The sequence below is a fragment of the Diplotaxodon limnothrissa genome, linkage group LG11 (genome assembly GCF_057381915.1).
Source record: "Diplotaxodon limnothrissa isolate DT_005_m linkage group LG11, D_limnothrissa_male_GT1.1, whole genome shotgun sequence".
NCBI classification, from domain to species: domain Eukaryota; kingdom Metazoa; phylum Chordata; class Actinopteri; order Cichliformes; family Cichlidae; genus Diplotaxodon; species Diplotaxodon limnothrissa.
The window spans coordinates 8,506,488-8,529,216 of NC_140606.1; the positions used below are offsets into that span (position 1 = coordinate 8,506,488).

The 22,729-nt window shown below is 41.1% G+C and overlaps 1 protein-coding gene across 1 annotated transcript in view; it reads right to left on the minus strand.

The window, feature by feature from the left end:
• vps13b (vacuolar protein sorting 13 homolog B) overlaps nt 1-22,729 on the minus strand; it is a 299,690-nt gene that overhangs the window by 52,099 nt on the left and 224,862 nt on the right. Inside the window, exons 39-41 of the mRNA XM_085366137.1 lie at nt 12,251-12,453; nt 10,815-11,031; nt 9,104-9,288 (exon numbers count right to left, since the gene is read on the minus strand). Coding sequence (XP_085222263.1) covers nt 9,104-9,288; nt 10,815-11,031; nt 12,251-12,453 — 605 coding nt within the window. The remainder of the gene's footprint in view (nt 1-9,103; nt 9,289-10,814; nt 11,032-12,250; nt 12,454-22,729) is intronic.

Below are 22,729 nucleotides of genomic sequence, written 5' to 3' on the forward strand. Positions count from 1 at the left end.
CATGAGGACCTATATAACCAACAAGGCTTTTTCGAAACCCTCTGGGTTTCCTTATAGCATTACAGTTATACTAAGCAATTTTCTGTTAAAAATACTAACTTAATTTCTTATTGTGGCTATTGAATTTGGGCACACAATCAAGTGAGACCTTGTTATATATACTTTTTTCCATTGCAGATGAATGGGTGTTTATTTATACAGTGCCAGATCACAATAACAGTCGCCTCAAGGTGCTTTATATTGTAAGGTAGACCCTTCAATAATACATACAGAAAAAAACAGTCATATGACCCCCTATGAGCAAGCACTTTGGTGACAGTGGGAAGGGAAAAACTCCCTTTCAACAGGAAGAAACTTCTGGCAGAACCAGGCTCAGGGAGGGGCGGGGCCATCTGCCAGGACCAGTTGGGGTGAGAGAAGGAAGACGGGACAAAAGACATGCTGTGGACGAGACCCAGAGATTATGACTGAGGGTTAACAGTTTAATCTCTTGGTATTTGTTAAGCATTACACAGTTGGCTCCTAAATCCCTACACACACAAGCTGTTTTTCATACTTTTGGGAAAGTTTAGTCTGCTATTATGGAACAGAACAGTTGGAATTTAGGATAAAACATCCTTGATTTAGTTATGTACTATAATAGAGTATGGAATGAACTATAGGTGAATGAAATGTACATTGCTGGGTTAAGCGGTCCCAATAGATACAGCCACGCCCAGACTTAAACTAATTAATCATTTGCTGTGAGATAACAGGTAACATTTCTGTTCTGTGGATCCCCTAGCTGCGCATTAAGCTACGGTAGTCTGCTAATCATTAACCATTGATTCTTTACTGACCCTTAAAAGACATGGGGAATCCCCATCTCAGAGAACAAATGAGCAAGTGATTTTTTTTTATGGCATGTGCATTTCAACCTTGAATTTTACTCACTTCAGACACAACCGATCTTTAATCTCTCGTCTAGTTGGAAAAAATGACAGCGCTTTGACCACAGACCACCAACACAGCAAGCTGACAACTCATCTCCATAACAACATTTCATGACCACAGCATAACTAAACACCCAGCAACAGCATGCTGCAAGACGGCCATTAGCATTGAAGTCCTGGAGCCGTTTCTCACACTGAATAACAATCAGTTTTTGAGTGTTTTCACATTGAGTATCATTGATGTGATGACTGGTAGGGCTCCATTCATTCCTCTCACACTGTACCAAAATTAACATAAAGGTGTCTGGTACCCTCAGCGAAACCAAGCACCTGCAGATATTGGCTACTGATGGATCAGTAGTGGCAGCGCACTGAACGTGAACACAACTGAGGAATGCGTGTGTATGCTTTGGGTGCATTAGTACTGTCGGTGTGCATATGTCACATAAGACAGTCCACTTGTTTACCGGAGGCATGAAACTCCTGAGACAATTACCAAACTCCTGGAACTGTCAGCAAGTTTGTGTGTGTCAGAAACCTTGTGCTCACAAAATGTGTGCATGCATCCATATATTCATGTGCAGGGCTGTACTGTTACAGAGGAATGGATGAGGTAACTGTAGCTTACATCATATAATCAATGTCACACAGGTTTTCCTGGAATCAACTTCTCATAATTGCACCTGACAGAGTTGTGCACCCGCAACCCCCAACGCTGAGCCACTGGAGCGGAAACTCGCTGAATCTCCACTGAGAATTCCCTGAAATGCATTGCTAAAACACCAGGCGTGCTTTTTTTTCACCTGTGATATTTTATACACATGACGGCATGCAGAAAGGGATATATGAGGTGTATATATATGGTACAGTAGAATACATTTGAATGGTTGAATGTACGTCATGTTCCCCTTCACTTGTGGTGCAACTTTGGAGGAACGTCGAGATGAAATCGATAACCAAATCCAAAAATGTCAGAATGACGGAAAGAGGAAAAAAGGAGTTTTCTTAATGTGTAAGTTGAACATCTGGCACTTGCTTTCAGGAGGAGAAGGCACCTATGTATAATTCAAGTGGATTGTGTATATGTGTTCAAGAAGAAAACGATGTATAATTGTACATATGAAAGAGAATATGCATGTATACGTATGTGTATACACAGGTGTGCGTATGTATGTGAGCGTATCATACAGTCTGGGCAGTGTCAGTTTCCGCTGCCTGATTGTGTGTGTATCTTATCTGATAAACAACATGTAACCCTGAATAGCTGACATTCCCTTGGCTGCATGAGTCGAGATTGTGTTTTCCACAAGAACTCGACAGAGTAGGCCTGGCACCACGACCGCGGGCAAAACATACGCCAAAAAACGATCTGCTATCCTAAATTCCAACTTAATGTTCCATTTTGGGTTTGCTTTAAATCCGTGAGAAGCTACGGTACTGTGCAAAAGTCTTGAGTCACCCCTCATTTCTTTATATTTTGCTTCCTAGAAACCGCACTTTCTTGTAGTTATTTAAGATGATCTTGAGAAATGGTTCTCTAGTCTTTCTGAGAGACCTGCAAAGTTTGTCCATTTTCTGCTTTTTAAATCATTTTTAGTCCAGTCCTTATGCAGTACCTGACCTTTTATTTTGGGTTGAGACATTTAAGATTGACCCATGAATCACCTAATTATTAAAAGAAAAAGGCAACTGACTCAAATGATGAATCAGTAACAGAAAACTTAACAAGACCATTTTAAATTCTATTTAGGCACTTGGTTTTTTTTATTGCAAAAACACATAATTTGTTTGCATTTCTTTAGTTCAATCTATGAAATATTCTAAAGATAACAAAGTTTGACAGAAATAAAATAATACCACCAATAAGATGAGTGTTGGTAGCTGGAAACTTGGTACATATTCATGGCACATGGTGTGCAGTATGTCCTTAAAACATCTGAGGAAACTGAAGAAATAGAGGATAAGAAAAAAAGAAGAGCCAGGCCTAAGACACTATCTACAGCAGATGAACTGTATCTAAACATTTTCTTGTTAAGAAATAGGGAAAAAAATCTAGCAAAGATCTGAAACAGGACCTGAGAGATGCGTCTGGATTTTCAGTTGATCCATCGACTGTTTGCCAAAATCTCATCAGTAATGGTCTCAGTGGAAGGGTGCAAATCCAGTGAGAAAATGCTAAGGTATGCCACAATACACAAGAGAACTGCACTGAAAATCAGTGGCAACAGGTCTGATGGAGTGATGAATCCAAATTTGAAATTTCTGAGTCAAATCATTGTCAGTATGTAAGGAGGTGGTCAGGCGAGAGGTACAACTGTGAGTGTCTACAGCCATCTGTAAAACACAGGTGGGGGATGTTGAAGGTTGTGTTAAAATTAATGGAAAAGTATCATCTGATTTTGATGTTACTGGAACGTACTCTGATTGGCATCGGTTTCACACTGCCAATGGAGTAAAAGCATACCTGGACAGAACAACACACAGTGAAACCCTATTAGTCATGGGCTGGCCTCCCTAGAGCCTGGAGCCCAATATTATTGAAGCAGTGTGGGATCATGTTGATAGAGAATGGAACAAAAGGCCGCCAACATCCAAAGAAGACCTCTAAATATCCTTTGTGAAGCCTGGAGAACTATTCCTGAAGACTGTTTAAAGAAATGACAAGAAAACTGCCTCAGAGAGTTCAGACTGTGTGAAACAATAAACATGCTCATACCAAATATTGACTTTCAAGCTTGTTAGACCTGTATAAACTCTGCTTTTGCCTTATACAAAAAAGTGCTGTATTTCCATGTATGTCTGCAGATGTTTCAATAAGTCACTGCAACCATTTCAGATTTTCTTGGCTAAAAAGAAAGAAACGTGACTCAAGACTTTTGCACAACACTACATGTTAAGCACTTTTTAAAAACTATTTACAAATGTTATATTCAGAAGTGCTGGCAGCATTGTGCATGTATGGATGATATTTCCATTCATATAATTCACCTTTGTTTCTGAGAACTCAGGACTGTTCTCCACATGATTGTACTTCTCTCAGTCTGACTGCACAACCACAATTTCTCTAAAGGTTAACTAAAGGCAGCCAAACTAAAGCAAATACACAACATACAGAAATTAAGTCAATTTCCATCACCAACCCAGGTTTGATTGCTACAAATTCTCAAGTATGTCTGTGCAACTGAAGACTCCCTCAGCTCGCTCTGGGGCCGTGGCTGCTGACATCCACAGCCATGTCTGCCATTACTTTTATTAACAATATCAACAGAGCTATTAGGTCTTCTGTTATTTCACTGATGCCTATATGTCTAAAAATTCCACTGCTTGCTACCTCTTATCAGCCAGCAGACAAATTGAATTGACATCAGCTTGAACAAATGTTTATTCAAGAGATGTAATAAAAATTGTAATGAAAATGACTCCTGCTATGCTGTCTCAGGTGGGCTGATATATGTTAACATTAATCAGTGTGGAAAATCAGGAATAAGCCCATGCAGAGATCTTCATGCTCACTCTTTTTTTGTGTTTTTACTCTATTCTGCCAAACTCTTATAGGGGGACTGGAGATTTTAGTGGATGAGGTGCAAAAACTCCAGATCAAATTAACCACATGGACAGTCTTTTATTTTTATAGTGCATTAGCTGTGACTAATGCAGGTCCGCTTGAGCACTGTCCTGCTACAATAATAGTTATCTTGGCTAAAATTCCACCTCGCTATTTCTGGGTAAATGTGTCGCTCTGAAGTAAAATACCCAGTTGAGTACCCTGGTTTACCTTCCAACATTTCTATTCATCGGAGAGAACGAGTGCATCGGCGGAAAGGGCGTGTCACAGATGTGAAGCTGATGGTGGACCTGTTGGTTGGTGGCTCAACTCAGGCTGCAGTGTTTTTATGATACCGCTCGCAGGCCAGAGGGGCCACGATGGCATAACGGAGGCCTGCTGGGACATGAAAGGCTATCCCCACAACGCCATGCACGCAAACAGCAGGGGAGCAGATGGTGTGATTTTTTTAATAAAGTCAGAGTAATTTGGGCAACTTCCTTCAACAGAGAGTGGATGATCACAGTAACACAATTGCATATTGTGAAAAGTCGGCATGGACAAAAGGCAATTGAATGAGACAAGACTCTGTTACATTTACTTTACTGGATGCTGTGTCTGAACTCGAACTTTTATTCTCTGCTTTAACACGCTCCATCTCCTCCAGCTCCCCTGAGCTGGGGTCAAGCTGAATCATAGCTCCTGTGTTTGCTCCATGGTTCCCAGGCCCCACAGAAGCAGGAGGAGGGGAACACGAACAGGATGGACAGAAAAGAGAGCAAGACGAACACCTGCTTATGATTCAGAGAACTGACTGCATGTAACAAGAAGGTGACAATGAGTCACCTTTCTCTCTTATCATCGGTTCATTGCTTCGGCACTCTACAGGTGGGAACCTGTGGATGCTCCATTAGGGATCAGATGCTTTTCAGCGGCAAGAGTCCCCCCCCAACCAACCACCAAATTCTGACATTGCTCCCCTTCAACCGTACATAAAAACAGCTCAGGCAGCAATTTGACTTTGAGTAATGGAAGGAGGTTTGAATTCCCCCTCTGAGATACTGGAACCAGTTGGGAAACCACAACTATTTAAATGCAGGAAATCTTGATTTTATAAAATGTTAATATGATCTGCTCTGGGGACAAGCGAGCAGCAAGGCTCAGAGCAGGAGCCCCCCCCGCCAGTACAACCCTTCATTTATTCTGAAGAGCAGGGGAAAGTGGGGAAGGACTAAAGGAAAGGAGCAAGGGGGGAGTGTGACAAAAGTGGGGGGTGGGGGTAGTGAGAAAAACCGATCGGAAAACCTATTTTTATTTTGTTTACATGCAGTCCTCTGTCCACCTGCTATGTTTAAAAAAAAGAATTACTTCATAAATGACAGAGAGGAATGAACACAGCTTAATGCTGACTATCACTCGCCCTTAACTACTTATTTCTTTTCTTTCCCTATGCCTCTCACTTTCCATTTCTCAAAATCTATCAGCCTCCATCTCTGCATAGCCACATGGTAATTTTAGAGGCCTGAGAAATTATGACTGCCGTCTCCCTCTCTCTTTCTCTCTCCTCAGTCTTGATGTAAAGTAAATGAAATTCCTTTGGAATACAAACTAAGCCATTACTGTGTTTTGGAGTTTTATGGCTGCATTTCCGTTCCCCTCAGCTGGACTTTCTTTCTGGTCCTGGGAGGAATTAAAAAAGCGAATTAAACGAGACTGCTGATGTTTCCTAAAAGGCAACGCGTTACCATTATGTCACTGGGGCTATAATCAATCAAACCTGGGACTGCAATAACTTTGGCTGATGACCAAGAACTTCAGTTAAAATAATAACCGTAAATGTAATTTATCTGTAAACAGATATCCAATATCTTAGAATTACTTTCACGTCTAGTTTAGCAACAACATATTTAGCAGTGTTCAAAAACGTACAGGAATAGCGTTTAACACCGAATTTAAATCAGTTTAAACAAACAAACAAACACATTGTGTGTTATGTCCTACATTTGTACTACTACCAGCAGCCAGACCCATTGCTCTATGAACATGCTGCAGCATAGTTTACATGGATGACACAAAAACAGCAGAGAGACTCATTGCTTGCTTTTTGATCCTTTACAGCTGGCTCAGCAGTTTTACAAGTTCTAGTCCTTTCTAATAGAAGACAACTAATGTTGCACAATGTGCTTTATAGATTTCTCTAACTTGTCAAATGCAATGGCTTCCATTGCTTTTCTCTGCAGATGCTGCATCAAATCCCCACATGAAGGAGTTTTAACAACAGTTGTGTGCTTGGGGCCTCCTCTTTTCACCACTATCCCTGCAGTAGCCTCAACACCTGATTCCTTTTAACAGACTTGTCAGAAGAGATAGGACCATGCCACATGACAGGGGAAGAGGAGCAGAGTGGAAGATGTGGAAACCATATGTTCATCAACCACTGGTTCCATAACTCCTGCTGTGTAATACACACAACTCTAATACACATGTCTGTAGTCACAGGCATTATCTTTTACGTACTGGCACAGGCATATGTAGTAATGCAGACGTAAATGCATGCTTCTTATTGACATCATGCATTTTCTGTGCACAGGACACATATGTGTAATAGTAACACGCATTATATTGCAGAGTATACATCAGGAAGGACGTACAGTTCATTTTTGCCTGCCTGTCATTTCCAGCAGCTGCTAAATAATCAACATCCTCTTCCTTGGAGTAGAGAAAGTGTAGCATTGTCACACAGATCCTCTCACACTGAGGCTTCTGTAGGCATTATCAGAACTGCAGAAGACACCACCCCCTCTATGGTCATATATATATATATTTCTTTAACCCCCTTTCACTCAATATTATTTCCTATTCCTCCACCCACAATAACCCCTCCCCCCAATCCCAACTCTATCATCACATCTTCCTCCAACTCTCTCTCCTCTACACACATCAGCTCCCTCTAATTCTCTACTGTAACTCAATATGTGGCCAATCAGCTCGAGGGTTTGCTCAGGAGTTTTGCTCATTACAGACTTTACAGCTGTGGGGCCTCGCTGAAAGTCTGACATCTGCAGCACCTTCCAAAATCTTTCCTCTCCTGGGCCAGCACACATAAACAGACAGAATCGGTACTGTAGGTGAAATGGCTATGGGAGTTCAGGAAAGAATGTGAAAGATAAAGAGAGGAGATGGGGAGATGAGAAACCTATGCTGCAGCCGGAGAAAAATAGGAGAAGGAAAAGACGAGGGCATCCAAGCCCAAAGCTTCAAACTGAATAAAAAAGCTAAAAGCCAGTTGGGAATTATTTTGTCATAGTAAAACTTTGTACACTTACAATGTTATAGCCATCAAGAACTAATGCTAAACTGTTGTTACAATAATGTAATCTTTGATCGGCTGTCTGTATTTATGTACTTGACCCATCCTTGCATCATATTTTGAGAATCTAGTGGTAGATCATTTATCAGTCGCTATACAGCTGCTTCTCAGTCACACAATTGAATTTAAAACCACAATAACAAGGCCATTCAAATAAAATCAGACCAAACACAGATGGCTTTGACTGGGCTAAGAAGAGAGGGTGACAAAACATGTTTTGCATGTTCTGTTCCCACAAATTCTATTCCTAAAGGAATGGTCAAAAATATAAATCCAACCGACTGTTGCAATGACACTATCAGGCACTAACAAATGTCATATTTCTGTTTCAAGAAAAAAAAAGAGAATATGGAGGAGGATGCAAAAGACCACAATTTGGGATGAATCTTTTCTTTAAGAATGAAAAGTTGGAAAGAGAGGATGGGGAAAGAGAGGATGGGGAAATGAGTGATAGGAGGAAAAGTGGGATGTTCTGTCCCCCACTGAGGCCCCGATGGCTCGGTAGCTACTGCACCCTGCCAAAATATAACCTCATCTGTGCTTTGAGACACCTGGCTATTCACACCAGAGCATGCACGATGACTTCCACAGCTGTCTGACCATGTATTACATGTTTGGAAAGACAGCAGGGGTCTCTGTCATTCAATAACATGCAGTGTATAGGAGTTCTCATGACTCATGTCAAGGGAATTACAACGCCCCCCCCCGGTCCAGCTCTACGACGCTTTATTTCCCTTTTAGTGCAGGTGATGTTAAGCAAAGACTACTGGCAGAGGTGTGTGGATTCTCTCCTAATCTTGCATCTTTGTATGTGACTATAGCATCTGCACAATGAGCTGGACCATGGATTGGTTAATGCATTACTGTTCTTTGCTTTTTTGGAGTTTTGGAGTAAAGGCAGACATATAAGACATATACTCTCTATATACTATGGAAGGGACATAATATAACATAACATAAGATGAACGGCTATGAAAAGAGAATGCAAATACTAAGTGCCTTATACCCGCATTCTCTCTAATGGCCACCAGGGGGTAAAGCCTGTAGTTGAAAAAATATTTCTGGTCCTGTAGAAGTCTCTAGGAAAATGTCACTTGCACCGACCTCTGTGAAAAACCTTTCCTGGTGGGTTTGTGGGCTCATTGGATGCCTATTTTGAAAACTTTGGTTATTCTAAGTATTACGCAAAAGGCTATCTTTTTGATTGAGAACGTTACTCGTCAGATCTGTTTTCAGACCCCGGACGTCATTTTCTACCTGCAAGACATCTCCCAGGTCTGCAGTGCTGATCTCAGGGTCTTCTGTGGTGTTGAAGGGAACAGGTGTTATCCTGACAAAGGTAAGGACACGAGGTTCTGGGTATCTCCACAACATCACCCCTGGGGTATCGTCTGTCTCGCTGTAAAACACCACCTCATGTGGACCTGGCAGTCTCTGTGAAGCTGCGAGGAAAGAAAACAAAACAAAACAAAACAAAACAGGATTTTATTTAATTTGTCAGTGATTTTCTGTTGTGGTTATACTTCAGAGCAAGACTTACAGACTAAAAAGAGAAAACACATGACGAGTAACAGAAAAAAAGTGGCAGAACTAAAACAGCAAAAAGTAAACAAAGGGCAGAAATTGATTCTGGGGCAAAAACCCGCTGATACACTGAACTGAACAGAAATCCGGTTTAATTATAAGAGTGGCCTCTTTCCCCCCTGAGATATAGGTTAAAAAAAGCATTCTTTGCACTTTTTCTCCTTTTGGTTCAAAGGGACTATATTTAACTTGCATCCATGTTTTGTGTAGCAATGTTTGCATGGTTATTTGTACTATGGTATCTGAAACTACCAAAACAATTTTGCCTCAGAAATTGCTGTGGATGTTTCCATGCTTTCTGAGTGTTTATATGCATAAGGAGCCCTTCATAAACATAGTGGCTAAGTAAACATTTTTGCTATTGAGTAAACGGCCATTGATTGAACCACGCCAAGCACCTGCAAAAGCTGGAGAACGCTGGATCTAAACCTCTGAGTGGTGTTTTGACTCACTTTGTGGCTGCTGCTTGGGATTCAAGTCCTTTGGAAAAATGTTTATTTAAAAAAAAACAGTCAAGCAGAGAATTTCTGCTTTGTTTGGTTCCAGGGCTTCACAAGTTGAAACTTTTGGTTTTGTATAAAACCATTTCTTGTCTGTGCTCTCTTAGAGGTGGACAGCATATTGTTCTCCAACAAAAAGGGCAGATGAAAGAACAGGCAGATACATTCATGAGGTTTTGCTTTCAACTGAGAGAAAGTGGGTTAGAGACTCATTCTGCCCTCGTTTCCACCAAGCTTTCATTTACTCTTCCTGTCCATCTACCCCATCTATCCCTGTCAGACCTGGGGAGCGGCACTTCCTGGTCTCTTTGCTCTGGGGCCCAGTTGGACAACATGTTGCAGACAGATTGTCCTCTTGGTTCTAGTTCACTACTGTACTTTTTTTTTCTGCTTCAGCCAGAATATTAAATGCATCAAAGACCAGTTGAACAGTGCAACAAACAAAGACTCAACCACAGCTGACAGAGTGGACGGTTGGTCTACAGCCAGAGAGAAGTTTGATCCTCTGTGTATAATGTTGCTGTGTGTGTCTAAAGGACAGCGCACACAAAGCACAAAGAGAGGGAATAAACACCATGTTACTCAGAATGGAAACAGGCAGACATGTCTGATGAAACTTCTTTTCACACAGGGCTTTGATCTGACTTTGATTTAAGTCGATGTGTATCTTAAGTGACATCTCACTTTGTCACAAAAGCTCTTTTTTTTAGTTTGTCCAACTCACTTACACGAATATATGAATAAACAGCCATTGTTACTGTTTATCCTATGGACCGAAAGTTATCAAGAAACAATTACTACTATTATTATTACATTTCAATCTCTGTTCTATGAGCCGCACATCATCTCTACATCAGATCAACATACAGCACATTGACATTCACCTGAGTCCTGGATATACTGGAAACGTCCTGTGCGTAAGTCATCTGAGCTGTGCTCTGTCCGAGGAGAGGGAGAGCCTGGAGACGGAGGTGGCTGGGTGTGGCAGGCCTTGCCTTTAGCACAGCTTTCAGCTGAATCCCCTTTCTGCAGGTGGAAGTAGGCACGGAGGTGCTCCTCTATCAGCTTCAGGCAGTTCAGGTGTTCCTGGCCCCAAAAGATCTGTTGTTGGGACAGAACAAAAAAGGTGAGATGACTGGGAGAAAGGATTAAAAGAGTAAAAGGGGAGTATAAGGAGCTCCAAATAGGGAAAAGTCGAAAGAAGTTAAATAACAGATGGGCATGAGGATAAGGCTACATGTTACAGACTTCTGGCTCTTCCTTGAAAAGCTGCATCAACACTTTCTTTTCCAAAACAGGAAGAGAAGGAGTCAGGATTACCCTCATCATAACCCATTCACAACCTTACCAACATTACCCAACACAACCTTACGTCTTCCCCACTTATCCGCGGCATTCCCCTTCCCCTGTTCCATCAAAGCAAGTCTGCCTGGGGTTTGGACCAAGGACCAGGAATCTCTGAGTCAAAAACTCTGCACACATGGAGCTGCCCGACTGCTCGGCCGCCGCTCACTAGCTTTGCAAGGGTGGGTTATGACTAAACTCTTAAAAACAGGAAAATTTGGGGATTTTTTTTCCCCCAAAAGTTTTCGGAAAGAGGGCACGAAAAGAAGGAATCTGAGGGAATTCCGGTGGTTTTCGTACAGCACTTGATTAAAACACCACAAATGCCAATATTTGCAGAGGGAAATGTATGATTACGTATTAAGTGTTGAGTTGCGAGTGATGTTTCTGTTTGTGGGCACGCAATAAGAGCATTAGAGAATCATTGAATAAAAGGGGTCAGGGGGTTCCCCCTGAGCGAGTAATGTGGAATAATACACTTGTAATAATGTGCTCAGTCAGTCACATTGAAGAGGGACTTTTCAGTGTGGGCATTATGTAACTTGTGACAGGAAAAAAGCCACACATATTCTCCCCCACTTCCCAGCCTCTATTAATAGCTTTTTAATATTCCACCACTTAACCAGTAGATATGACTCAAATGTACAGTGAAATTACAGCATGTAATTTCTACTGTCATCGCTTCACTCCAAAGAGGACAGAAGCCATGGTGAATTAAAAAGGAATATCAGATTCAAGAGGAGTGTTCAGATTGTGAGAAGCTATGATGTGAGTGGGTGTCAGCATATAAATGCTGTATGGTTTAATTTGGAAACCAATGACAGTTAAGCGGATGTTTTAGTGGGTGGTAGGTCTACCTTGAGATTAAGACTGGTGTTGAGCAGGAAGAAGCTCATTAAAACATTTACAAAGCATTCTTCAGAGAGACTCATTTCCATCAACTATCGCTGTGCCTGATAATTAAACCTATACAAACCTGCAGGAGGCCTCCCTTCAGGTCTAGTAGCAGTTTGGGGGGGCCGGGCTCGGGTCCAGGGCTGCCACTGTGGCGACACCAACGAGCCTCTAAGGAACTGCTGCAGGAAAATGGTCCCAACAGTACACGGCTCCGATCCTTTAGTCCAGTTCTCACCAACACATCTTTTACCTCGAGCAGCACAGAGGCGGCCTGAATGGCATCTTGGAACACAAAAGAAGTAGCAATAAATGTCATGCACAGCACAGGGCAGAACTAAAGAGAGAAAACAGAAGGTAAAGGATAAATGGTTTGTGGGTAAAGTAGAAGCAGGCGCTCAGTAATTCTACAATGGAAAAAAGGACAAAGGTTCAGACAAATGGGGAAAAGTCAAAAATCAATCCTGGTTTCAAAGTGAAATATCGATACCTCTAACGATGTATAAAAACTAACACTGTTCATTTGCAACTGGGCCAGACGAAATTAAAAGACACAAACAACCGAACCTCAAATATCAGCTGCACAAATGCTTGCCTCTATGTTTTTGCACTGGTCAATTACAACAGTCTGGCACTGTGATAACAGAGCAGCAAAACATACAGTGCAGTTACACCAACCACATCCTCCTGGATATTGTGCTCGCCTGATGTTAATGGCATAAATACTTGGCTCTCTGGGGACGGAAACAACATTACTCTTCGCTCGGAACAGGCATATGTAAATGCCTTGGACCTCGTGTTCTGTGTGCAGATAACTAGCTAAACTATATTCAGTGTTAAGCCACCAGAAACACTGGGATTAGACAACATCTGGGTGTAAAATTTACAATACAGAAACATTAGTTAATATAATGGGGCTCCATGAGTTCATTTCATGGACAGAGGCACACTGGGGTATTTGAAACAGTCAAACTAATCTGAAACTGCATATCTTTGTCTTTATATTGTAAATTGCTAAAGTAAAAGGTTTAGCAGGCACGTTACAATGAGAGAAAAGCCAAACACCCACTCACCCTGTAAGCCCCAAAGGTAGCAAAAGCCCCAGCTTAATAAGGAAAGCTTGAAACATCATCTGTCCTTTCCATTAAAACTGAGACGCATCATTGTGGTCACAAGCTCTCCTGAACTTGTAGTTTTGCTGCCATAACTCACTATACATGACAACAAGCTGTTGATGTGGGAGGGCTGATCAGGTCAGTTATAGCTACAGCGGTGGCAGCCCATTTGGAAACCTCAACACTGGATGACTAATAATGCCCTGAGAAGTGGTTCTTCAAACATGTCTTTTAACTCGAGACATTCTCACTCCAGCTGACTTGGCTGTTAGTCTGGGAAAGTCAAAGAAAGCAACACCTGTTTCTGCGTCTAGCAGGCAAAACAGTTTTTGAACTTTGTCAGACCGTTTTATATTTCTTCATAAATGTGACCGAAAACATCATCGTTTTTTCACACAACACCTAAAAGCCAAAGAAAGAAGGAATACAATTAATGAAATGACATAAAAATATTACTCAGTCATTTATCTGTTAAGGAAAATGACCCAGTATTACACATCTCTGTGGAAAAGTATAAGAAACTCTAGTTTTAGCATTCAATTTTACGGTAGATGGGAATTTTTAATTGGTGGGAGAACAGTCAGGTGGGAGTGGGCGCTATGGTGAATGAACTGGGCTTTGAGGAAGTTGAATCATAGCACAAACACAGGAGATCGCTAAGGACTTCAGGAAAAAAAAAATTGTCAATGGTTCGCCAGGCTGGAAAAGGTTACACAACGTTCTCTGAAGAGTGTGGAATCCACTGATCGGCAGTCAGACAACATGTGTACAAATGAAGGGAATTCCAGGGCATCGTTACCCTTCACAGGCATGATCAACCATGCCAAGAGTGATGTGGGAGATCATACAGAAATCCCTGGTGGCTTCTAAGTTGCTAAAAGTCTCTCTTGCAAGAGGTCATCAATGCAGCATCAATGAGGAAGACAAACCAATGAGGAAACCAAAGCTCTCCAAACACAACACTGCTCCCTACTTGCAATTCACTAATGATAATTAAGACACCCCAGAAGGCTGTCCTGTATAAAAGATAGCATTTTTGGTTTAAATGAGAAGCCTCAGGTTTGGTAAAAAGGAAACACCGCACTGCAGCACAACAACCTTATTCTATCTGTGAAACAAAGAGGGATGGGGTTTGATTTGGGCCTGTTTACTGGATCTGGGCCAGGATGGCTCACCATCATTGATGGAGCAATTATTTCTCAGAAGAAAGTGGGTCATGCAGCGATGTGATGCTTAGCAACAAAATAGTTAAAAAAGATGAAAATGATGCCTTGGAAAAGCAAAGTCAAAGTCCTGACCTTAATCCAACAGTTCATGGGAGAAAAAAAACAATGATGTTTTGCACATTAGATGTGGCTAATGTTGCTCAAAGCGGTGTTCAGGACTGATCGGGAGAAAGGTTTAGCTGCAGTTATGAAAGAAATTGAAAGCAAGTCTTCATGCTTCAAGATATTTTACATTTCAGCAATAAGGAATTCAACCCAGAACTCAGTGGTTCAAAACTGGCCATAGGTGCCAATGTAGGATAAGATCTGGGAACAGTGAAAGAAATATGATTCATATAATTTTCACACTCAAACAGTTCAGTGAGCCCTGAGGTCCCGTGAACAGGGACACCGTTATCATGGAAGACAGCAATCCCATTAAGTCTCAACATAAGATAAAGGCAGTCAGAACAACTGTGCATTGAACTGCAGTGATACCTCTTTTTAAGGAAACAAGTAGACATGTAGCAAAAAGCTGCCAACAGCATAACAGAGGCAATGTATGGTCAAACATTCAGGATTTACCTCTTTGATAATACAAGCTGTTTAAAACATGGTAAACCCTTTGTTAACTCAGAATTAGCACCCAGAAATAACATCAGCATAAGTATGTAGAAAAAAAACGCACTGTGCATGACATGATGTGTATGGAGCAGATGGCAAATTACACAGTGTTTGGATTGGCAGGCTACACTATCGATACTTTTCCATAAAAATCACACCAAAAATAAAACTTTTTATTCCTTATATTTGAAAGCTTTAGGTAAAGACAGCCTACTTGGAGCTTGCGGTTCACTTGGGGTAAAGCAAAAAATAAATGGGGGTTGAAGGAGAGATGGAAAGGCATATGAATTGGGGGACTGGGGAAGGAGGTGACAAATGAGGAGATGAATAGATATAGACACGGATGGTGGGAAAGAGTGTGGAGACGAGAACAGAGGATATGAGAGAGAAAGTGAGCTATGATGTGATGAAGATATGACACACAAGGATACTCAAATCTTTCCAGGCTTGGTCAACTGACTAAGGAACATCTTATTCAACATTAAAGTGCAATAACACAACAAGTTAAACTGGGATGACTCATTTCTTTCAGGAAAGACATTGTTGATACAAGTTGGCAGCTTACCTGGTAATATCTCCTGGTGCCGTAGCACAGACAGAGCTTGGCTATTACTTACTCAACTGTGGACAATGGGTTTATTTTCATGGCTACGATTTATTACACAGTTCAAGGGAACTCCCAAACTGGGTTGTTAAGATGAAAATCTTTCATGAACACTTATGTATAAAAGCACATTTAGGTTAAGTGCAGTCACACATAGGCACATTTAGCAAAGTAGAGCCGAATGCCTACATCCATACAGATGTAAATCCAGACGTTTACCATGCACAGCCAGGTGAACAAGTGGAAATAAATACACACACATGCACATAGTCGCACGCACAGAGTGTGTAGCAAAGCATTTCCTCCCGTCTCACCATGCGTCATTTACAGCCCAGTTGACCGCAGCATCCTGATGTTAAAGCCAGCAGCAGCAGCAGCCAACACTTTCAATAATCAGCCTAATTGGGAGTGGTTTTAATGAGGGGGAATCCCTTTCTTTCTCCATCGCTAACTCTGTTCTTGCTTTCATGCTGAATAATAGTCAGAAGCACATTTCTTCAGCCTGTTCCCATCCTTGCCTTTGCTCTTTATGACCATATTACCACTATGTAGGTTTGTCTCCAGAGACAGCAGACAGCCCAAAGACATTACGCAGCCGGACTGTGAAATTCTGCCATAAGACGGAGGTAACATCTTTCAATACTGGTGAGATGATTTGAAATATGGGCTTTGTATAGCATATATGCAATATATTTATAAATGATGAGTATCAAACACAGACAAAACCAAACAGTGACACATTGGGCAAAGAAAAAGACCAAGAGGAGAAGAGAGAAGTAAGAACTTGATTAATAAGGAAGTAAATATAGGTGCACAGGCAGCTGTTTGGACTGTCTTGATCTAAGACAGGGCTGGTAAGAGAGGTGATCAATAAGGCCAGTGGACAGATGTCAGTGAATCACCTCTGCCCGATGTACACATACAGTACATCGTGGTTACAAATAGGGGAAAACAAATTAAGAAGTTGAGTAATACTTTTTTCCTTCACATCTAAAATAATATGCCATCTGGTTATTTATTAATTTTGAATAAATAAACCATTGAGCCCTAATTAACTATACACATAGCACTGGTTTTTATATATCCCCTTAGGTGACTGCTAGAAACACCAGAGCTGTAAAACAGCTGTAACAAGTGAGGAACAAATACACAGCTATAGTCCATGGATGCATGTGCATGAATAACTGTGTAATTGTGTTAAATTATTAGAATGGAGTCAAGATAATAAACAAAGCCCATTGAGAATTAATTTGGATTTCTGTACCACACACACACACACACACACACACACACACACACACACACACACACACACACACACACATATCTACTGCAGGCAAATGCACAACCTCTGACACTTGAGGAACCAAGTGGGTGGTGGGGAAAAGGTTGGGTAGAAATCTTCCTGAAGTGAAATACATCTCTGGCAAACATTAGATAGATTAGATAGGATCGGAGACTGATTTACCATGTTGGTTTCTCCCTGGCAGCCGTTATCTGACCACTGCCTGGCTGATTTATACTCAGCGACGTGCTGGTATCAATTAGAAGAAACCTAAAGGAGTCATTACATAACCAGGAGAGGCCCCTGAAGACCTTCTGGGATGGTAAGAGTAATAGGAGTAATATACTGTCACTCACCACAGAAATACACTACTCACTCACCACAAGACCACTATAGGACACTAGAGGAAACTGGTTTTGTAGCAGGGGACGCTATCGGCCAAAATAGCTCAGTGCAAAAAAGCTGCACGTCAGCCAAGCCATTACAAATAGAGTAAATATGGGTTCAATGAGAGCTGCAAGGCGTAAGCAGATCGTGTATGCAAGATATGCATTTATTCCAACACTAAATGTAATTTCTCATATGAACGCTACATATGAAGCTAAGTCTATGTGCTACACAGAATGTTTTTTTCCCCTAAAAGTGGAATTTTTATTACATGATATTCTTTTAGCCAGCCTAAGGCTGGGTTCTGACAAATTATCAGGTTTTAAGCTGACTTTGAGAAATCTTTTTCAAACAGCTTCGGGCTCCGTATGGATGCTTTCAAATGTAACTCAATAAGAAATGCCTCTTTTTCTTTGGCTACTCCAATGGTATGTATCCATGTGTGTGTGTGTGTGTGTGTGTTGGTTGGATATGAACAAAAGTAGAACAATTAAAAAAAAAGAAGAGTTGTGTGGCAAACTAATGGCGAGTAATAAAAGATATAAAGCAACAACTGTATGAATAGTAATTTACCTTATTCATGAAGATGTGCACTTGCTTTCTCTTACAGTCACTTAGTCTATCTTTCTCTATAATCGAAAAATGTAAAATGTACTAACAGCTGGGCACTGTTTTGACAGAGTATACATAAAAAAAAACCACTCCTAGAAAGTACTACAAAAGAGCTTTTTAAGAGAGTAACGGTACTTTCTTACTAGGATTTATTAGGAAAGTACTTTTTCTCTCTAGAAAGCTAGAGGAGCTTGTTTTGAACCAAACATTTTGTACAGTCCCTGTTGGAAGATTTCAAAGTTTTGATGGTTGTAAAATACTTTTACCTGTAGAAAAGTGCAAGTATCAACAAGTGTGTACAAAAGCAGGCACATTAGATGATAAGCCGGTGGACTCAGAAATCATGGTTTTAATGATGACTGAGTCTTATTAAACTCATATCACCTAAATATCGACCTTTTACATTTAATGTCAATAACAATGTAAGATCAGCATCAGGCAGAAATGTGAGGTAAATACCTCTTCCTCACGTCTTCTCTGTGACATAGTATTTCTGTTATTAATGTGCTGTTATTAATGTGCTGAAAATAATTTATTAGTATAGCGAGCGTGCCAAATCACAGCAGATAAATATAAATCTTTTCTTGGCTTGGCTTAACTCAGCTGCTCTTTCCTGACCACTGAAGCAGAAATAATGTGATAGATGGAAGAGAGTGGCTTTCTTTCAGCAGAGTAAACAAACTGACATGATCATAATTCAAAGATTGGCCAAAGAAACAAAATAAAACTTGAACTGAAAGATAAAGACAGGACATAAAAAAAACAAAGGGTAGCTTTCGCTTTGTTTCACAATAAGAATTTTTCATTTGCAAGTGCGCTGGAGTAAAACACAGGGAAGAAGAAGCTGGAGGTCCACACAAGAAAGGGATTGAGAGCAAAACTTAGCCTGTATGCGCAAAAATAAAGCACGCTATAGGAACAGGGTCTATGGACGTGTGGGTGTGTGCATTCTTAGGAAATCAGGGGCACTCTATGAGCAGTCAGAGAGCTGAGAGATTAGGGAGGGTCTTGTTTCATGGACCCCAAGACATCTGTTCTCTCTCTTTTGCACACCTCCTTTCTTTCTTTCATTGAACTACAAATGCCCCCCTACCTTGGGGAGTGGTGATTCGTGGATGGAGGGAGGAATGCGGGGCTTCCACTTGCTTTTCATTAACACAGGATCTGGTAACACACCTCACTGTCAACCTAATCCCCTCTCTCTCCATCTTGTCCCCTGGCAGAGAGGGGGTTGCCAAGACCAGGTACAGAGCCCCAGATGTTGCATGGATGATGAAGACAGGGTAGGATAAGGTGAGCGCAATGACAAATATTGGGGAGATCTTGCACTGGACACAGTGTGGCCTCCCTGTCCTCTCTTATATATGTCTACATGTGCCTTATGCCTCTCTCTTATGGCCTTATGTGCCACCTATCTTCTCAGTGAGTATTTCTCCTTTTCCCAGTCACAATCCATTTCCAACAAGCTCTTTTCTCAACTCCCTTGTTCCTGATTTAATTAATCTGCTTTAACTTTATTCTCCCTCTATTACTTTATCCTCCACACCCCTTGCTTCTCTTCTTTCGCAACTTCTCCCTCCCACTTCCTCCCTCTCCCGTTTCTCCTTACACACACAGGCCTCAACGTGAGGTCTGCTCAGGATTTGCTCCATCAGTCTTAGCCTGCCACTGAGGACCAGCACAGCAACAACAGCAGCAACAGTAGTAATACATACTGTAGAAGCAGTCGCACTACATTCTCCTGTCTTACATCTCTCATGTTCAGCTACTCCCAGGGGGGTCATTCCTGCTGACTTATTGTGGCAGCTCAAAGGCTCAACCTTACAGAATGGGAATCCCAACCTTTATCTTTGGAAAATTCCAAGGTATTCGCTTTCCAAGGCACAGAGTAGGCCAGAGTGGTGAGTGATGGAGGCAGTGCAGCTAAGGCTAAAAGTCAGCAGATACATCTAATGTCACTAGTGATCAGTCTGTGTAATTGGAGACAGTTTGTCTCCTTTCAGTGGCAACAAATCTGGAAACGCTATGTGAAGAAACCCATGGGGAAAAAAGCCGTGTGTGTTGTGATCTATAAGTGTGCTTAAGTTGTCAAATAAACAAAAAGAAAAATCCGCATGCAACGGGGTGAGATAAACATGTTATTCAGTTTGCTTTAATGTCTTACCCCATATAAACAAGAGGCTCTTTACAAGCATTTAGTGCCACGTAAACTTCCCAAGTCTTACTCAAATCATGGCTCAGCATGTGCTCTGAGAAAAGGCGCTGAAATGAAATATCAGTCTTTAATGAGATCTGTACAGAGGATCTAAGATGTCTCAGGTATTTCACAAAGCACTCAGATATGATGTAAGAGGAGGTGAGTAAAACGTCTGCCATACATGATGACAGCATTAGTTTTATGGCAGTTGTTATAATGTCTTGTTCGGAACAGACGCGCATGAGGTTATGTTTTTCGAGGCGTAACAACAACCAGTATTTCAAGACGTTTAGAGCCAAACTGAGGATGAATAACCCATATTTTTTATTTGCATCAAGTCAGGCTCTAATGGCTTGCTTTCAGTGTGCTGGTAATTGTGGAGAAAACAATACCCATGAAAAGTCAGTTCACGGCAAATCAATCTGTACTTCCTGTGTTTACAGTAAACAAATCAAAGAACTATTATGAACGGATCTCTTGAAACGTATTACTGAGTGCAAAAGAAAGAGTAATAACTATAAATAGTAGAGTCATTCAAAAGCACAGTGAGTGGGACGGGATTAGCTTTCATACTAGCGCTATTGTCTCTAAACTGCTTTTTTTCCCACTGCCTTGCACACACAGTTTCAACTGTGTTTATCAAAGTCAACACATCAAAGATGGATGAAAGCTGAAAGCTGGTGAAAATCAGTTCAGGGCAGCACTGCTGAGTATTGTGTCACCGTGCAGTTATGCAGATTCGAGTAAACAAAGTGCAAATTGTTTGAGGTTTTAATTAACATTTTTGACAATCATTTTATCTGAAGTAACCCTATATAACAACATCTGTAAAACAGATGCAGGCACTTAGGGAGCCTTGTTTCAGCTTGTCCTCGTTCTTCTGCAGCCCCAGTAAACAGAGGACGTGCCGCTCAGGGCACAGAGGTAAAAAAACATCTACCTGAATGATAATGAGAAAGTCTTCCTCCTCATCTCCAGCACGTCGCATGCCATCTCCTCCCCCCTAATCCCTCCCCACCACCACCTATTTTATCCTTCTGTTTCCATCTACTGTCCAATTTAGAAGACGTGCCAAGAAACAGCAAAAGTGAAAAACAAACTAAAAATCCCTCATCATCTGTTATAGTGCGCCGGCTCACACCCAGCTGCACAAAGAAATTGGAAGCTCTTTAATTTACATTAGCATTAGCGGTTCTGATTGTCATAATGGAAACACTGTGAAGCCTCCTGGATAATAGTCAGTGTTGATGAAGGCAGGGTTTGGTTCTAGCACAAAAACAAACATCTTGCCCTCAAACACATTCATACATAACTGCGTGAAAAAAACTGTCTCTCTCATGTCCAAATGCACACATACCCACGTAATCAAATACACCCAGTCCTACAACTTTAGACCCAAGACTAACACAAACATCTCACTTCACAGTTTACTGTCAAACCCTGTTGTTAGCAGATGAGGACTTTGCTAGCACATGTAAAAAACAACAATATTCCAAATAATAATAGAAGCAACAGTGCGATCTGATTCCCAGTGTTCATCACTGGGAGTAAATGACTGAATGTAAAACCTTCCAAACAGGCAAAGACATCATACAACAAGCATGGAAAGAAAATACTTTCACTATTGGTATGCAGTGACATAGTGATCAATAGATATACAGAAGCTACAACTCATAAAGAGGCACACACTCACCAAAACAATGGTTTAGGCTTTTGCTGTTGAATTAAACATATTGCAGAGTAAACATATTGCATTTCAGGCATATTTTTTAATTTGAAGGAATAAAAAAATGTAATCGAGGTGAGCACATGAATGAACAATCTGTTCTATACTACATTTTGTATAGGATATCTGGAGCACTTTGCAACAGTACTGTATTTTCAAGGTGCCTGGATTCATTGCTCTCTTGGCCCAAATGCTGAGTTCGGGTACTAGACAAATGACACGCCACAGAAAAGCATGTACATTTAGTACAGAGTATTACAGAGTCTTAAATTTTGGTTACTTCTGCCAAACAGGGTGAAGTCATGACAGATGTTTCCAACATAGCTCCACCTGTTTCAAGAATTTCCTTGAAGCAAGTAGCCATATCTTGAAATATAGCAGAATGAAATGGATCACATCACGAGTTTGATGTTTTTCAGTTTTCACAAAAAGAACATGTAACAATGAGTCATTTAAGGTCCAAGCCCATTTTTAGCAATCTGCAAAATAATGACTCACGGTTCTGTTTTCCTACTTAACTTCCATGTTCACAATGTAAACTGTTCTTAGGCAATACCATTAAACTGTTATCCATTAGCTTTCCTTCAAACATCAATCGCTATCCCACTAAGAGAAGCACCTTATAGTGTCATCAATCACAGAAGCTCCATTACCATCAAGTCTGTCTGAAACAGACCAATCACTTCAAGGACACAGGATTCGCCAACTCCCTTTCTAATAGCCTCTGGCCCCAAACCAGACATTCTTGTTTTCTTCCTGTAAGATCACTAGAGCTCCTCAGCAGTCTTGGACAAGGATTATTAATT